The sequence below is a fragment of the Coptis chinensis genome, chromosome 1, assembly GCF_015680905.1.
Source record: "Coptis chinensis isolate HL-2020 chromosome 1, ASM1568090v1, whole genome shotgun sequence".
Taxonomy (NCBI): Eukaryota; Viridiplantae; Streptophyta; class Magnoliopsida; order Ranunculales; family Ranunculaceae; genus Coptis; species Coptis chinensis.
Genome location: NC_141456.1, coordinates 38,322,589 through 38,340,200, shown reverse-complemented (window position 1 = coordinate 38,340,200; position 17,612 = coordinate 38,322,589). Strand labels below are relative to the sequence as shown.

The following is a 17,612-nucleotide window of genomic DNA, read 5'->3' as shown; positions in this document are numbered from 1 at the left end:
AAAAAAACTACAAGATAGAGAAGTTTGATGGTACAAACTTCGGCTATTGGAGGATGTAAATTGAGGACATACTCTATCAAAAGAATTTGTATGAACCTTTGATGGGAGAGAAGCAAGCGAGTTACGAGCAAAGTGAATGAGATTTGCTAAATAGAAAAGCATTGGCGACAATTCGATTGAGTCTCTCAAAGTCGGTGGCCTTCAATATTAAAATGATAAGACGACGTCTCTCCTTCATGAAGGCACTCACGTGCATGTATCGAAGAACCTTCGCCCGCGAACAAGGTCTATTTGATTACCAAGCTCTTCTATGAGAATGTCGGAGAATGATTCCTTCAAGGATCACTTAAATGAATTTAACCAAACGAAAAGACCAATTGAGTCGGTTGAGATTACATTTAGTGATGAAGTGAGAGCGTTGGCATTAATAGGACAAATGCCTCCAAGTTGGAAGGCTACAATTGCGGCTATTAGTGGCTCGGCGGGAATAAATAAGTTGAAATTCGACGATGTTGCTAGTATGATACTAGCGGAGGAAATTCGAAGGAGTTCGGATGGGGCTTCGACATCGGGTTCAACTTTGAGCACCGAGAGAAGGGATGATGTGTGCACAAGGGTCGTGGTAGACCGAGAAATATAAGGGGGAGAATGAACTCTCATGCCCCTAGCGATGAGCTTAGAGATGATAGTATCATTGTATGTTACAATTGTGATTTGCATGGCCACTATAGTAACCGATGACAAGCACCAAGGAATGACAACTACAAGAAGAATCAAGAAGCTAATGTAGTTGAAGTGGAAGATGATGCTTTGATATGTTCGATGGAGAACAATAATGAGTCTTGGTTTTAGATTCGACGATCATCATTCCATGTGACCTCAAATCGAGAGTTCTTTGAGAACTACACTAAAGGTGACCATGGAAAGGTCTTTCTTTGTGATGACCAATCTTGTGCCATTGTTGGCAAAGGTGATGTCCGTGTCAAGTTGAAAGACAGGACATGGTTATTGAGGGATGTTCGACACGTTCTGGATTTGAGGAATAATTTGATTTCAGTGGGTCAATTGGCTAGTGAAGGATTTGCTACAATCTTCACGAGGGATACTTGGAAAGTCTCTAAGGGTTCTCTAATAGTCGCTAAAGGCGACAAGGATGGTACTCTCTACATGACCGCACACAGGTATGGGTCGAATGTCGTGGCAAATGGCAAAGAGGATCCAAATATTTGGCACCGCAGACTTGGTCACATGAGTGAGAAAGGAATGCAAATCCTTTACTCCACTGGTAAACTCCCGTTAGAGTCGACGGACTTTGATTTCTGCGAGAATTGCATGTTTGAAAAGCAGAGAAGGGTGAGTTTTCAGGAGATGGGTCGAACTCTGAAAGCTAGGAAGCTTGAGTTGATTCATATAGATGTCTAGGGGCCAGATAATGTCTCTTCACTTGGCGAAAAGTTATATTTTGCGACTTTTATTGATGACCATACTAGGAAGGTGTGAGTCTATTTCTTGAGACACAAGTCCGAGGTATTGGAAGTGTTCAAGATGTGGAAGACCATGATTGAGAATGAGACATGCTTCAAGGTGAAGAAACTGAGATCCGATAATTGTGGAAAGTATGTTGATTCAGGTTTTGAGATGTATTGTGCTAACAGTGACATCAAGATGGAAAAGACTTTGAGAGGGACACTTCAGGAGAATGGGGTCGCAAAGCGAATGATTAGAACACTGACAGATAAGGCTAGGTGTATGCGTACACTAGCAGGCTTGCCTGAGCAATTCTGGGTAGAGAGTGTTAGCACAGCAGCTTACCTAATCAATCGAGGACCGCCAGTACCTTTGGATTTTAGGATTCCAGAGGAAGTGTAGAGCAGGAAGGATGTGAACTTTTTCTATTTGAGAGTGTTTGGGTGTGAGTCCTATGTACACATTAGTGACCAAGCTAGGAGTAAGCTTGATGTCAAGTGTACCTTCATTGGATATGGCGATGATGATCTTGGTTATCGTTTTTGGGATGACCAAAACCGGAAAATTATTCGAAGCAGAGATGCCTTGTTCAGTGAGACGGTTTTGTACAGGGACAGAAAAGAAGCATAACCCGTGGAGCCGGTTACAGATAGTTGCACTGAGTATGTTGAGTTGGAATGCTTTGACGTGAGTCGTGGTGTTGTAGAAGTTCCACAGTCAGATGATGATAGTAGTGACTCGGGTGAAGAGACTATGCCACCAAGTCCATCTCCATCTCGTGCACTAAGGAGGTTATCCAGGCAAACTATACTGAGCATGAAGGTCCTCCCTCCACCTAGCTATTTATTTACTGATGATGGTGAACCTCATTGCTATGATACAACATTGGAGGTTAGTGATGCTAGCGAGTGGGAGCTTGTTATGCATGATGAGACAAAGTCCCTCGTTTTTAGTGTCACTTGGGAGTTGACCAAAGTACCCAAGGACATGACTCTACAAAGCAAATGGGTGTATCAAGTCAAGAAGGAACATGATGGTTCCAAGAAATATTTGGCAATGATATTCTCCCCAAATACTTTTCAGTCAATGTTTAGTACTGTTGTAACGGAAAATTTAAATCTTAAGCAGTTAGATGTGAAAACTATTCATCTCCATTGTGACCATGTTGAGGAGATTTACACGCGACAACTGTTGGGTTTCCTACAGAAGGATAGAGAGAATATGGCGTGCAAGCTTACAAAGAGCTTGCATGGTTTCCAACAAGCCCCTAGGCGATGGTACATGGTCTGCACGCACCCGGATATATCCCATGCTGTGGGAGTTGCTTGGAGGTTTATGGCTAACCTTGGCAAACATCATTGGGAAGTGGTGAAACAGATATTGTGTTATTCATGAAGTACCATGGAGACATGTCTATGTCATGTTAGAGGTGTTGTGAAGATGAAGTTGAAGTGTTCAACTTCGTCAGGTTTTCTTGCTTGAAGACCATGTTGGATGAGCCGAGTGTTTCAATAGTAAATTGAATTTGGATTGAGTTGTTACAATTGAGATATGATGTGCATGTAGAATCTCGAAGGTTCCAAGTGGGAGATTGTTGGGTTATGGAGCCATCGAGCTTCGCTCCGGTGTCCGACCAACATGCTTTGAATGACCATGTTGTGTCGTGGTTGAAGCTCCCTCACGATCTGACGAGGTCGTTTGGAGGGAAAAACTCCTGGAAATAACTCGAGCGACCTGTTGAAGTCGGTTGGAAGAAGTGAACGATCTGCTTGGATCGTTTAGGCCCATTTCGTCTGTTTTTCCGGAATTTTGACACTTGCTCAATATTTCGGCCCAAAGCCCATTTTTCTCACCTTTCTCTATGTGTACCTATATAAAGTAAATAGATTAAGGTTTTGAGACAACTTTGAGAGATTCATTTCATGGGTATTGTGGGAGCTCTATTGAGCTAGGGTTTGAGTGAGGCCTCTTGTTCTTGATTCTTGCTACCTCTTGTGAACTCTCCAATCTTTACTATAAAGGAAACTCGGCTCTTGTATGGATGTAGGTAACATTTACCGAACTACCTTAAATCTTTGTGTCTCTTTGCATTATTTACTTTCATATTTATTATTGCTATGAATTGTGATGATAATCTAGTGGTTTTGCTTTGTTGAGTTTGTTGTGATAACTACCAAAGTCTTGGGTGAGTGATTTTCTTGGTGTGAGCTCCAAGTTGAAATCATTTGAGATAGAAAGTAACTAGATTGAGGTGTGATTTTCTAGTGAAATCTCCCAACATCTTCGGCGTGCTTGTTGAGTTTGATTGTGTTTCGTCTCCACGGAAAATTAGTGATACCCTTGGGGTCCAACCCAAATAGCCACAATTAGGCTTTACAAACTCAATAACTCTTTGATGTTCTTCTCATGTGGGACTCAATGTTTTTTACACTTATTTCTCAATAATTTCATCATCTCAAGTGGGATAAATTTGGAGACAAATTACTCATTCATTTCTCAATGGATTTGTGTAAATTCAAGTTCCATGTGTTCACTACACTTTGAACTTTTAATTACACACCCATTTTTCTATCAGTTTATGACTTAGGGTATAATTTTTTGGAATTAGGGTTTAGTACGTACTGGTTTAGTTATAACTCGTGAGTTTTAAATGTATGGAGTAAAAGTGGGGGGAGAAGGGCTATGAGAGGTTGTCAACAAGTTTAACTTTATGTAGGGGGGGCATGTTTTTTAGCTCAATGAATAACTTGTAATAAATCTTTTTTTTTTTTGAGTCTGTCCAACACGAAATGGAAGGTGCCTGCAGCCAAAGCCTATTTTTAAATTTTTTGTTCATTGCTAAATCCTAAAGGTGTTTACCGACCTTCGAGTGCTTCTACTTCCTAGTCGAACACCATACCACGGAGTCCTTCCAACCCACAGGGCATTTCTCAGGGTATAAGCCAAGGAGTAGATTATCGCTCTTGCATGTTAACTAATGACTTTCAGTAGTATTGCAATTTGCAAGTGAAGGACTCTAATAATATGCGTCTTCTCTAGTTTTTGTCAAATTTCAGGTCGTGTGGTGGGGTGTGGGAACGTGATTAGATTTTTACCAAAAACGAACAAGAGGAAAATAACCTCAAAACCCATCTCTTATCCAAATCCGTCTGTATTAGCGATGCATTTTTTCTTTTGCTAACGCAAATTAGTGCTTCAAAAGTCCAAATATCCAACGCATAACTATATATGAAACTACCAAATGTGCTTCAGTCTATAGCCAAGTTAACTTGGAATTCAACTAGTGAAAAATTATATGGGGAAGAAAGACTATATCCAAAACACGAAGTAGAACCATAAAGCTAGCTTCTAATAGCGGCATAGCGTTAGTTTAATAACCTAAATGCGATGGGAGAGGCAACGCATTGGTTGCAAGACTTGTTTTATGCCCTTTGATAATGTTTTAATGCGCTATCTCACAAATTGTGTTTTGGACCCTTTAACACAACCGTTACATTTAACAAATTAAACCCAATAGTTAAGATATTCCAACTTAAATTGACATTTTTACATATTAATGTGTTTTAAAAGACTACTCAAAGATGTTTCAAAACGACTCAGAGCATACACCTATTCTCCATCAAACTCAGATCCCTACGTAATCATGCCCACTCTTTGTCTTCTCATTTTGTTTTGTTATAATAGATATTGAATTCCCAATAAATACAACCATAGTAATGTCTACAAAAAGATAAATAGACACCAAAAAAATATTAATTACATATATTTTAAGAAAGTGAACTTGTTTAGATCAACTCATATTACTTGGATAGGTTATGTATAAGAGACTAGATCTTCTCCGCCGGATGTAAAACTTGCCCCCTACACCTTACAAAGAAAACTTGACATCTAAACAATTAATTAACAACCATTAGTAGGAAGTTAACAGATCGGAGGTTAAGTTGTTTTCAAAACTAAAACAGTTAAAAGGAAATAAAACGAAACAGAAAAGGAAAGGAAAAGGAAGGAAGCCAAGAATGTTCGTGGCTTAATCTATCAATTTTCTCTCCCAATCCCTCTCTCTTTTAATGGTGGTTGAAGAAGAAAGACTCTAGCTCAGAGTTCATGTAGGGTCTTATTTTCATGTTTTCTCTTCTCTCACCTAGATTGGGATTTCTTTTTAATAATTGCAAACTTGTGCAACAAATTGTATAGTAGATTAAGTGAAACTTTATGTTTAACTTCAATAGGAGTAGGGCAGGGATCGGATCGGATATGGCTATATCCGAATCCGAATTGTTTCATAATATCCGAACCCGAACTCGATTATATCCGAAATTTAATATCCGAACCCAATTATATCCGACTAACCCGATCGGATAACACTAAAAATTCAAAAAAAGCCCAAAAAATATATCCGAATCCGATAGACCCGACCCCGACCCCGACCTGAATAACTAAACGGATATAAAAATCGACCCGAACCCAAACTATTTGGATTTGAGTCAGGTCAAACTCGACCCGATTCCCTGCCCTAAATAGGAGGCAATGCATATTGCAATCACAATTAAATAAGTGTTTTGCAATGCCATTTCTTCAAGGTTAAAATCTATAATTTTTTTAAAAGAGAAGGAGAGGGAGTTTTGGGGAGAGAAAGATGGATTATCCGATTATGGGGGAGAGAGAACTTCTTTACTTCCTTGTATTTAGTAACTCCGTTTGGCTTTCCTACTTTTTAGGCTGTTAATTAATTGTACAAATGTCAAGTTTTCTTTGTAAGGTGTAGGGACAGATTTTACACCCGCGGGCGGAGAAGATCTGGTCTCTATGTATAACTAGCCATTTGGCCCGGCCTATAGCCGGACTTGCTTCATAGATAGCTAAAGACTCAAAAGCCGAAAATCCCCTTGAATAAATATCTAATTAGTAGAATGAGCTTTGATGAATTTCTAACATAGCCATTACTGATATAACATGTCAAGTACAAATCAAATAATTTTTTATATATATAGTCAAATCACTTTTCTTAAAAAAAGATAATACCAATGTCGATCCCGTGATTGAGTGTGTTCGAGGCATACCACTTTTGAGAATTGGGAAAAGACGTTTCATATAATCGGCCTTTAAAAACAGGATAAGCAACATTGTTAATAACACTACTAAGGAATTTTAAAGAACCCAGAGTTCTTTTGTTTTCTCTTGGGCTTCCAAAAGGTCTCTACTTGCCAGTAAAGTGCTTAACAGATGGTTTAATTTCCAAATCTCTTGTGGCTTCATTTGTATGGGGACAGTCCTTCACATCTAATGCTTCATTCTCCACTTTTATGAATTCTCCTTCCGAAGCATTTTCCTCTTCTGGCTCTTTGATGTCTTTTTCCTCATGCTTCAATGCCCCATTGGCTAAAACTTCGTCTTTCCCTGCATCAACCTGTAACAAAATATCATTATCAGAGTCAATATCACATAACATATCAGTCCAAAAATAGGATGAAAATACAACAATGGATACACAGGACATGCTACTTGTGAAGTTTGATATGCAAAGCCCGAGATAAGGTTAAAAAAAGCAGCAGTCACAAAGATAGACGCATGGTGAGGACACACGAAACGGTGCTACAGAAACATAGAGTTATGCAGCAATCACTTACTGAAGCACAATTTAACGACTGCCATTTTTTATGTAAACATAGACGTTAAAAATGTTCCCATTGGCTGTCATTTTTCAAAAAAAAAAAAAATTACAACCTTGTGTAGGGAAACTAAGCACGACATAATACTATATACATTAACTTAGACAACAATTTAGTCTAAACAACAAAGATCGCTAAACATAAATGTAAAAGTGAATGGCCATAAACGAAGGAAAAAGTTAAATAGGCTACGGACTATAAAAGGTAAAGAAGGGGAGGGGAAGGGTTTGTATTTATCAGTCTGTGTCAATCAAAGGTTCAAAAACTGGATGGCTGACAATGTCAAGGAATTGGGGAGCTAATTGGCAGTCAAATTCCTATCTCAATGATCAATCACTCTCCTTCAAGGTCATTACTACTGACGGAGAGACTTGATTCTTCCCTAACATTGTTCCATCTAGTTGGCAATTTGGTCAGACCTTCTCTAGACGGGTGCAATTTTAGCTCATTGGAGATCTTAAGTCAGCAGAGGCATGCTTAATATTTTTTAAATGAAGTAGCCCGCCACTCTTACATGCTCTACTTGATCATGTAAAAGTGAAATTTCTGTATTCTTGTTTAAAGCTCGAATTGAACCTGTGAACCAAAGGCTATCATAAACCCAGTGTCGTCCAAACTGAGGACATGGGTTGATCTCAAAATGGTTAACATATGTGAATTAAATCTATTTTAAAAACACAATTGTAGATTAGCTCACACAATATTACCCTACTCTCCTCTTGTCCATTAAACACCAACCACGACCAATATTACGAATATAATAAGTGACTTCAAACCTGAAGGAAATAACGCCCATCAGTCCACAAAGCTGCTTTATCCTTTGTGACAACAGCAGTGCCAACGCTACCAGTAAACCCCGATATATATGCCCTTCGCATGAAACATTCGGCAATAAACTCACTCTGTATATCAAAATCCAATCCAAATGATCACAAAACCTGAAAGGTTGAAGAGTTGAGAGGACTGGTTTTCATAATATAGCATGTAACATATTTTGCGTGATTATGGTTTTGTTTCATGCATATATAGGAGCAGTAGGTAGATAATCATGTCTACTTTTTCTGGCGTTTGTACCAACAAAGAACGAAAAGGAAAAGTGATGTTTTGTGTTTTTACATTTTTGATACGTGCTGTGGTCAATATAATGCTTGTTTTACACTACGCGTGATTAATCAAAATCATCAATGCACCTGTTAGCTGCCAGTGTGATATTGTAACTGGATATGCATGTTGGAACGCATAGTTAAAGCACTTGAGCTTAGCTATTTACAATAGAAAAAAAAAAAAGTCAAACCTTGATGGGCATCTTGAGAAGGGACAATATAAGCATCAATACCAATTCCAGGCTTAGAAAAAAGTTCTCTTATAGCACGAAGCTTCTCTTCGGGCTTCTTTGTATCTACAAGACGGGGTTTTTTCTCTAAAGAAGAAGGTTGTGCAGTAACTCCAGTGCAGTTTCTCACAATGAAAAGACGACAACTACGACAACTATTAGTTTGCTGACTGGTTTTGAACAGGAGGAAAAAAAAAAACAAACCTGTTTTCTGTGATTGCCTGCAAAAGGAAATCAAGATAATTGAAAGTGGTTTCCAACAAAGTGGAAACAGAGAAAGTTTAACTTACCTTATGAAATTGCAGTATAGAATTGTTCATCATCTTGAAGTTTTTGACTTTGTTTAATTTTGGAAGAAGGGAAGAATAAGAGAGAGGGTTTGAAGAGATCAATTTTTTTTGGAGAGTTGGGAGTGTTTTGTAGAATTGAAAAAAGAGTATAAAAAAAGATTTTTATCTATTTTGGGTTACGAACAATTGAAATCTGCAAAAAAATGGCGTAGAATTCTTTTTTTTATGAAAAATCTGATGTGTCAGTTGCAGAGAAAAAAAAGTACTCAATATTAATGGTCTTTGATATGTTTTGCAAGTAGGTATAGTCCTAAACCAAAAAAAATAATAATACAAGTAAACAATTATAACACCCCGTCTTTTATTTTATTTTTCCTAATAATAATAAAGATAAAGATAATAATAATAATAATAATAATAATGTAATATATAAATAGATATAGGATATCCAGTAGTTACGGATAAAAGCCCGTAAATAACTAGATAAGAGTTATCCTTTTTTTTAGAAGTTTTTAAAAACTAGAAAATAGAGTTTCTCACGTAGAGTTTTTAGGGAAAAACAAAACGAGAGTTTGAGAAAAAAAAAAAAAAGGAGAGTTTTACTGAGAGAAAAAAAAAGGGGGGTTTGAACAAGAAAGATCGTCTAGTTTCGCACGACAGTATACGTTGGGCTTTCGGGGTTTCGCTCTTGGAGAAGCTGTTCGGTTTTAAAACAGTGAGTAGTCATATTTTTTTTCTATTTCACCTCACCTTGAGTTTTACAGTTTTATGGTACGAAGAAAAACTTAGTTTTCCACTTAGTATTTTTTGTTACGATATTCTTCCGTTGTTGTTTTCTCATCGAATTGATAAACATGTTAATCATATTGATTTGCGTGAGACTATGAAATGGTATTGGTAAAGTTTTGTGTGTCTTTGTTAATGGCGATGCCCAACAAGAGAAATCGCCTAGGATTTCGTTTGAACTCTTTATTGTGGTATTGAATTTGTATGGTAGTTGTTTTGGGTTATATGCGAATTGATTGTCGTGAGGGATTGAGTGTAGATTCGGTAGGGGAGGGCTGTGAGTCTTTGTGGAAAGCTCCAAGCGACCATTAATGGCGGCACGCCCATCCTCCGCGAACTATTCGAACCGCTTTTGTTGTTGTGTGGTGTATGCTGTTGAATTATCAAACTGTGATTGGGATGGGTGCTGTTAATAGGTGCTATTAAAGCTTTGGAAAAGCTTGGAAATGGCATTAATGGCGGCGGGAATTCTGTCTCAGATCTAGTTTTGGGCGAGATGTTAAATTCAAGAGTTGAGGTTTTGGCGTTTATTAAAGTGGTTTGGTTTTTCAAAAGAAGTCAAACCGATATGAGGGAGAAGGGAGATGGTGGTGGCCGGAAATTTGGCTGCTGGTGGTGGAGGAGAAGTGTAAAAACTCAAATTCTTGTTAAGGGTATTTTTGTAAATTTCATAATAAATCTAGGGTCATTTATGTAAATTGGTCGTCGGGGTTATATTTCAAACGTACGTAACTTACTGGAACTTAACTCCGACTCCTAAGTCACGTTAGGTAAGCGACCATATACGAAAATTTGACCAAAAATGGCGGTTAGCGGTTTTCTGCGTTCGGAAGGCACGAAAATGTAACAGCTTACACGCATGAGTGGGTTATTGTTATAGCCTGCGGTGAGATAGAATATAGAAGATTAAATTTAGCGGGATGGGCCGGAAAAATGATTACGACGCGACGTCAAACGAGTTGGTGGTTAGGAGTATTAGGATCTTAAGCCCAATTGGGTCACATTGGGCTTGGCCTTGACCATATCGCGACTAAACCAAAAATAGGCCCAAAACAGAAATCACGAAAACAGAAATCGCACCTCTTCTTCCCCACCGCATCCTTTAAACCCTAGGTGAGAGAAACTCAAATTCTCTCAAATTAGGTGATTAAAACCTCAATTCGAGCCAATCCTCCTCCACAACAAGAACGCTTGCGAGTATGGAGATTCGAAAATTTATTTGACTCGGCGTCGTGTTTTTTCGAAGGTGAGTAATTTTGTTTCAAACAATTAGTTTAAACTTCGTTTCAATGGATTGGATGTGTTATCGAAGATATTAAATGGGGTGGTTGTATAATTCGGCAAGAAAGTTGGAGAAGCTAGTGAATTTCAAAGCATACCAAGCTTAAATGAAGTGAAAGGTGAGTGATTTCGCCTCCATCAAATAATTTAAACTTCGATGTCGATAACTTGTGATGTATTGATGGAATTAATTGAGTTGGGGGTGATGTCATCGCGGCAAGAGTTTTCGGTTGGAGGCGATAGAGTGGAGCGATTTTTTTTGGAGCAAATGAGCTAGGAGCTTATTTTGTCACGACTTCGGTAAGAATTTTAATATTCAATCTATTTTAGAGCATTGATGCTAGTTCACACTTGTTTAAGATCACATCGAGTATCGAGTGAGTGAGAAAGAACACCCACTTAGTATTATTGGATTAAATGTGAATTGAAGAGTGGAATTTGTTGCAGTTGGAGTTGGGAAAAATCGTTATAGTTAGTAGGATTGATAGATATGATTGGCGTTGACGTGCGGTCCTACAGTGGCTGTAAATGACTCAGAGAACCCTCGTCGAATAACGCGTGCGAAAATGGCCCTCAGAGCTCTGAATCTAACGGTAGTTAGATGGAAATTTAACCGAAAACAAAATTTTAACATTGAGAAAGAATTGGATTTTGATGCTATCTACAAAACCAAATCCTTAGCGTCGAGATTCTTTTCGACGTTCGTAGATAAGAATTTTCTCGTTAGTTTGATAAACTCTAACGACCGACGTATACATCTGATGTTATAGGAGTGATCTCGAGTGAATTTGATTAAGTGGGCTTGATTCGTTAAGTGGGCTTGAGGAGAACGGAGCTTGCTAAGGTAGGAACCTACATACCAAGATATAGCCCTTGCTTTATTTTCATGCATGATTTGAATTGTTTAACTAGGAAATAGATAGTTGTGTATCAACCATGCATGTATATATGATATTCATGTTTTTCATTGTATTTCCTCGCTATAAACTATATATATAGATAGCTTTCGCGTGAAATGGGTTTTCTGTAAAAATCGGGTAGCGAGGGATTGTTTTCTTTGTTAAAAGTGAAAAACTAGTTTTGGGGAACGTTAAGCTCTTTGTCTCGAAGGAGACGAGAGATGGATTTTTTTGTAATGCGGGAAGGATTTCCCGGTTGTTTGTAACTAGGTGGGAGGTTCCGGATTGTTCCCTGGATGGTTGTGTTATTTACGATGATTAGCCGCTTTTGGGAATCATCGGTTGTTATTTACTATGATCGCCCGTTTGGGAGTCATAGGTTGTTCTACTTTCGATTTGGAAATCCAGAACTCACACCTATATAATCAACAGCTTTAAAAGAAAAACTAGATATGTAACTAGAGTATTTGAAAACAAACGGTAATAATGAAAGATATATATATATATAGATATTACTATGTTTATCACGAGGGATTTAGAAAAAGGAACCGTGAATTCTATAAAGAAGGAACTGTTGTCGCATTTCGAGAGATCGTTAGCTTCTAGATTCAAAACTGGGTGTACACCTTTTCGAGGTGGTGGGCCACCTTTAAAGGGATGCATCACTGGATGTAGTCCGGAATTCCTTTTCTACTTTTCTAGATAACCATGCTTATGCGTGTCACGCCAGTATGGTGATTAGCTTGTGTGGGGTTACATGTTACCTCGATGAGGTTTAGGCGCCGGAGAGAGTTTAGTCCACTGGATGTGTGTCGATCCCGAAAGCGTCTGCGGTCGTCGAACGGTTGACCACCGTAAGTTAGGTGACGGCCGTGTATGGGGTCGTGGGTCACAGGGCCCACCGAGCCCTAAAAGCTTTTGGGATTTTGTGTGTACGAATACAACAACGGCATTTCAAATCCCCTCGCCGGTAAAATCGAAAAACAACGGTGCATGGTTCACACCGGGAAGTATCTTGAACCGAGATTGCCCTGCGATCGGGTCGAGTACCGGTCGTACTCTCACCATTCTAATAGGATGCACGTGCCACAATAGTTGTATGATGATTGTGAAAAACTATATTTTGTATATCAATGAAGCATGTCGAGATGATTTCTCGCTAGTTAGTGATGTATATATACATAGTCACAATATTTGAATATTATTATAGAAACCCCGCATGTTTTAAAGGTTTTCTATAAGTAAACTATTTATCGGTTATGTATGTTTCTCTACCGGCATAGTTGTTTGCTCATCCTACTTAACATTTCCACGACGGCGGTTGCGGAGGAGGAGGGTTCCCCCTAACCCTAGTGATGACGGTTATGGTGATTTGGGAGGATTCCCTTATGCTTGACGAGACAAGAGTCAAGTTTATATTTTGGGTCACATAGAAATAATCTAGGTTATTCTTTTGTCTTTGTATAAATGAGCATAGCTCTTTTCTTTTGGTTGTATAGTAATAGTCTAGTCATTTTGATGTAATATTTGATGTATTCAAGTTGCAGTTACACTTACACAGTGGTGGATGGATGTAATGTGGTTTAGAAGGTTGGGTTGTATATATATGGTTGTTAGAAGGTTGTAGTTAGGATTTCCGTGTTATGGCGACAGTTTATGACGTTTTAGTGGTTTACTTAATGTCGATCAAACAAAGGAAACTCTGCCGAAATTTCGGTAGAATCGGGATAGGTGTCGGCCTCGAGATTCATTCCACATCCTCGGGATGTGTGTTGGGTCTCGGGGCGTGACAAGAAGAGTGAAGAAGATGAACAGTAAAGTCTGATTTGGGATTGGGCCCGAAAATCGTGGGTTGGGCTTAGGCTTTAACTTTTTGATTTTTATTTTTTTGACTTAAGTTAGACTATGGGCCATAGTGCTTTGGGCTTTTGGGTTTTTGGAGTTTAGGCATGGTTGACCAAGGTTGGCTGTTGACCAGAGTTGACTTTGACTTTGACCAGTTGACCCGAAAATTTGACTTTTTCCTAAAATTATGATTCAGTCTATTAGGATAAGTCTAGGACTTTTAGCATGTTTGACTTAGGCTAGGACCTTTATAAATATACTTGTGTACGTGTATTTACTGCTTTGTGATTTTTCAGTCTTTTACGATACACAACATTATGACACTTATACATTCATGAAATTAATAACGCGTAAACCAAAAATAATTGAATCAAGATTTTTCCTTCGTTCTCTAAATAAGTTATGCAATAAAATTCAATAATGCGTAAACAAAACTTACCGCACCCTTTTAGAACTCTCCACGCCTCAAGTTTTGGAATTGAGTTTTATGACTGATGATGTCATATGTTAGGTGGGCATTTATTGAATGTGCCATAAATAGCCCGTTAGTGTTATATAAGGGTATTCATTGAATGTGCCATGAATGACCCGAGTATTCATTGAATGTGCCATGAATGACCGTGTTTGTGGACCCGCCCCTAAAGAAGAACTAAGGTATTCGCCTTGCGGGTTAGTTGTATTCCTTGAGTGTACGGGAATGTAGGATTGGGTATTCCTTGAATGTGGCAGGAATGACCCAGGGCATTCATTGAATGTGCCATGAATGGCCCGTTAGTGATATGATAGGTATTCTTTGAATGTGGCGGGAATGACTTAAGGTATTCATTGAATGTGCCATGAATGACCTGAGTTTTTGTGCCCAAAGAGGCTGTGAAATATGTGTATGAAAGCCCAAAGATGGCTATGATATTGTGGTATTCGGTGGGAGAGAGGCACACAGGAATGTGTGATTTGGCAAATATGTGGAGTGCAAATCGTGGAGTAGGTACTAAAGGGTGGGTGTATAAGAAAAGTAATTGAGTAATTGACAAGAGAAATTGATTTGTTTATACGAGTGTGCTTGGGTTTACCTTTGAATACATATAGAATATCTACATATGTTATATATACAAGTTCTAACTTTCTTTTGCAGGAGGATAGGACTTAATAATATTTTGTGCAGGGACGCGGTCCTACCCTTATACCGCGACGGATATCGGTAAGTGTAATTCAATTATTTATATATTAAAAGGAGTTATTAGAATGAGTTAATAAAATGAAAGTTAATAAAATGAAAGTTTTGCTTGGGAAGAAACTATGCCGGTTGAGATGACGGAACTACCTGTCTTCCAAGCTGAGAATGATTAGGTTATGATAGATTTAAAGTGTTAGTTGGATAAGTAAAGTTTGAAATGCTTATATGTAGTTAGTCTACTCATACCAGCAAATTCCATTTTGTCGACCCATGTTTGCTTTGTTTTGGCAACGTGGGTGTGTTCTTGGGAACATAGGTGGTAGGCAGTGGAATCGCGGCGTGTGATTGGGATTCGTGCCTGGAGCAGTCCGTTAGTTTTCTTTTAGGTCTGATTCTTTATTGGAAGGATGTAATAACGTAGTTTACCTTTTTCATGGCATGAGAACATGGTAGTGAGGAATTTTATATTGAGAGTTTGTTTGATGTTTTATTTGGAAGGATGTTATCTTAATAAAGAAGTTGCGGATAATTATTGAGATTATATTTTTTTTTAAGTTGATTCTTTTATAACATGGCTGTTAGGGTTTTGTATGTGTAGTATCCTCTGTCATAGTCTGGGTTTCTAAACAAGTGAACCTAGTGATGTTTAAGATTTTTATATTTCAAATATTCACTTTGTTATTGTTTAGAAATTCGGGTTGTGACAACAATCATGAATGATATTTTTAGAAAAAACAGACACGGTAGAACTTAATTATAAATGTTACATAACAAATTCTATGTTTTATTCACTACATAACAATTGTTTACTAACAAATTCTATGTTTTATTATTTTGTTAGTATTGTTACTATTGTATGTCATCCAATTCTATGTTGATTATTTCATGTGACTAACCAATAAAGACAGAAATCTAGATAAATTTATAACTATGGTGAGCAAAACTAGGTATATATAATTTCTCTGAATGAAAAAGCATCTGGCCCCTTACAAGAATGGGACGATACATTAGATAGGCATGTTTATGAATTGTATTCCAAAATCTTTATGCCTATTTTACTTATTTCAATTGAAAAAGGGACCATCAACCAATTCCTCTAAAAAAACTTGCAACATATAAAAGAAATTAGAGGCATCGTGTTGGTCTTCAAACACTACCATATAACCTAAACATAGGGAATCATCGTCCATTTTCAAAGAACATATATAGTCCTCCAGACTCTTCACTTTCAGAAGTGAACAGATCGAAAGCAGAAAGAAGTTAGCCATTAGTGGAAGATTTATTATAAATTAGGAGTTGCCCGTGCCTACGGTCCGGGGATGAACAGTACAGTCACAAACCCTTTAAGCCTTTTTACCCAGAGGCCCAAACCCAATAGTCTTTAGCTAACCATCACACTATTTGAGCTCACTTGAAAGTATCATGCTACAACTTGTGATATATGCGGGCCCCACACCAAATATTTTTATTAGATAGATAACATATATATTCACATTTCAATACTATCTCAAACATAAATGAGGTCTAAACAGAAAACGTGACAAGATCGATGGAGTTAATTAACCATTTTAATCGGTTGCTGAAGCACAAGTTCACCAAACTCTATAGTAGAGAAATATTCTTCATTCTCAAATTTTCAACTGAAAACAACACCACCACAAATTAATGAAAAATCAATCAAAATCACAAAGTTAAACTAAATTATTAACATAATTAAACGATTTAAACTCAAATTAATTACAAGGAATTCATAGTAAATGGGGACATATTGCACTGTTACGTCTTCACCATATATATATTTTTTTTGGTAAAACCACTTTATATATATATAAATATGCACTAAAGTGCGTCAGGCACCTGAATATTACATGTTATAAGTTCCTCCTGCAATAGTCCTAGTAACCAAGTGGGTGCTTCCATCTCCCAAAAATGCAGTCTCTCGAGATCATGAGCACCGGGTCGCTAACGGATGGGCTTAATCTTATTACACGATCTATCTACATGTGTTATACTTAGGGAATCAAAAGAGGAGATGTAGTACTGTGCATCTATAATTATATTAGCGGCTATCCTCCCGACGTTAGTAGCCTGGTGATTCCAAAAGTCAGCTACTGTTTTGCAATCCGTTTCAATGATAATCTTGTTGTAGCCTAAGACATACGCCCATTGGATGGCGCATTTGAGCCCTCGGCTCTCTCCCTCCTCGGCGTTTCTTCCACATGCTCTGCTGGTACCTGCTACTAAGAAAATTCCATTGTCATCTCTCATAACATAACCAATATCAACAGGTTTAATTTCCGAATAAAAAGCTATATCCATATTAATCTTGACAAAGGATGATGGTGGAGCAAGCCAAGTTTTGGTTATAGGTAATTAATCAACCGAAAAATCTAGATTCCGCTCATATTAAGTAGACTAGTCAATGGCACGTGTAGCACGTGTCTCTAGCTATTTCTCTCTCTACTTTACGGTCTCTCTCTACTTTATGTAGCTATTGTTGACTTTGGAAACAAAAAGACAAAAGGACGAAGTGATTGCCCCTGTGGTTGACGATATTAACGATTTTGCCATATCAAAAGACAAAAGGACAAAGTGATTGCCCCTGTAGTCGACGATATTAACGATTTTTGCCATACAAAAAGGCCAAAAGACATGAGTTTTAGAGATACATTAAAAAATATTAAATCATTATTGCCCTACTTTTTATTTTTTTTTCCGATAATCAATCACTATTGCCCTACTGTAACTGAGGGTCACGAGAATTAAAATATTTTAGATATATGTAGAAAATGAGTTCACCCAATACAACCATTGAAAACCTCCTAAAAAAATCCAACTGGGAAAATCATCTCCATTGAAAGTAGAATG

At 37.8% G+C, this 17,612-nt stretch overlaps 1 protein-coding gene across 2 annotated transcripts; it reads right to left on the bottom strand.

Annotated features, from left to right (window-relative positions):
• Positions 1 to 6,530: 6,530 nt before the first annotated feature.
• On the bottom strand, positions 6,531 to 8,953 carry LOC147523874 (uncharacterized). 2 transcript variants are annotated; one of them, XM_086600367.1, is made up of 4 exons: positions 8,760 to 8,953; positions 8,431 to 8,690; positions 7,913 to 8,074; positions 6,531 to 6,874 (listed from the first exon to the last, which is right to left on the bottom strand). In XM_086600367.1, the coding sequence occupies exons 3-4, from the start codon at positions 8,012 to 8,014 to the stop codon at positions 6,665 to 6,667; spliced, it is 312 nt and encodes a 103-aa protein (XP_086456493.1). In that variant the 5' UTR covers positions 8,015 to 8,074; positions 8,431 to 8,690; positions 8,760 to 8,953; the 3' UTR covers positions 6,531 to 6,664. The 2 variants fall into 2 exon arrangements, with proteins under 2 accessions (XP_086456493.1, XP_086456484.1); XM_086600358.1 differs by having other exon boundaries at positions 7,913 to 8,038; positions 8,760 to 8,896.
• Between the last annotated feature and the right edge of the window lie 8,659 nt (positions 8,954 to 17,612).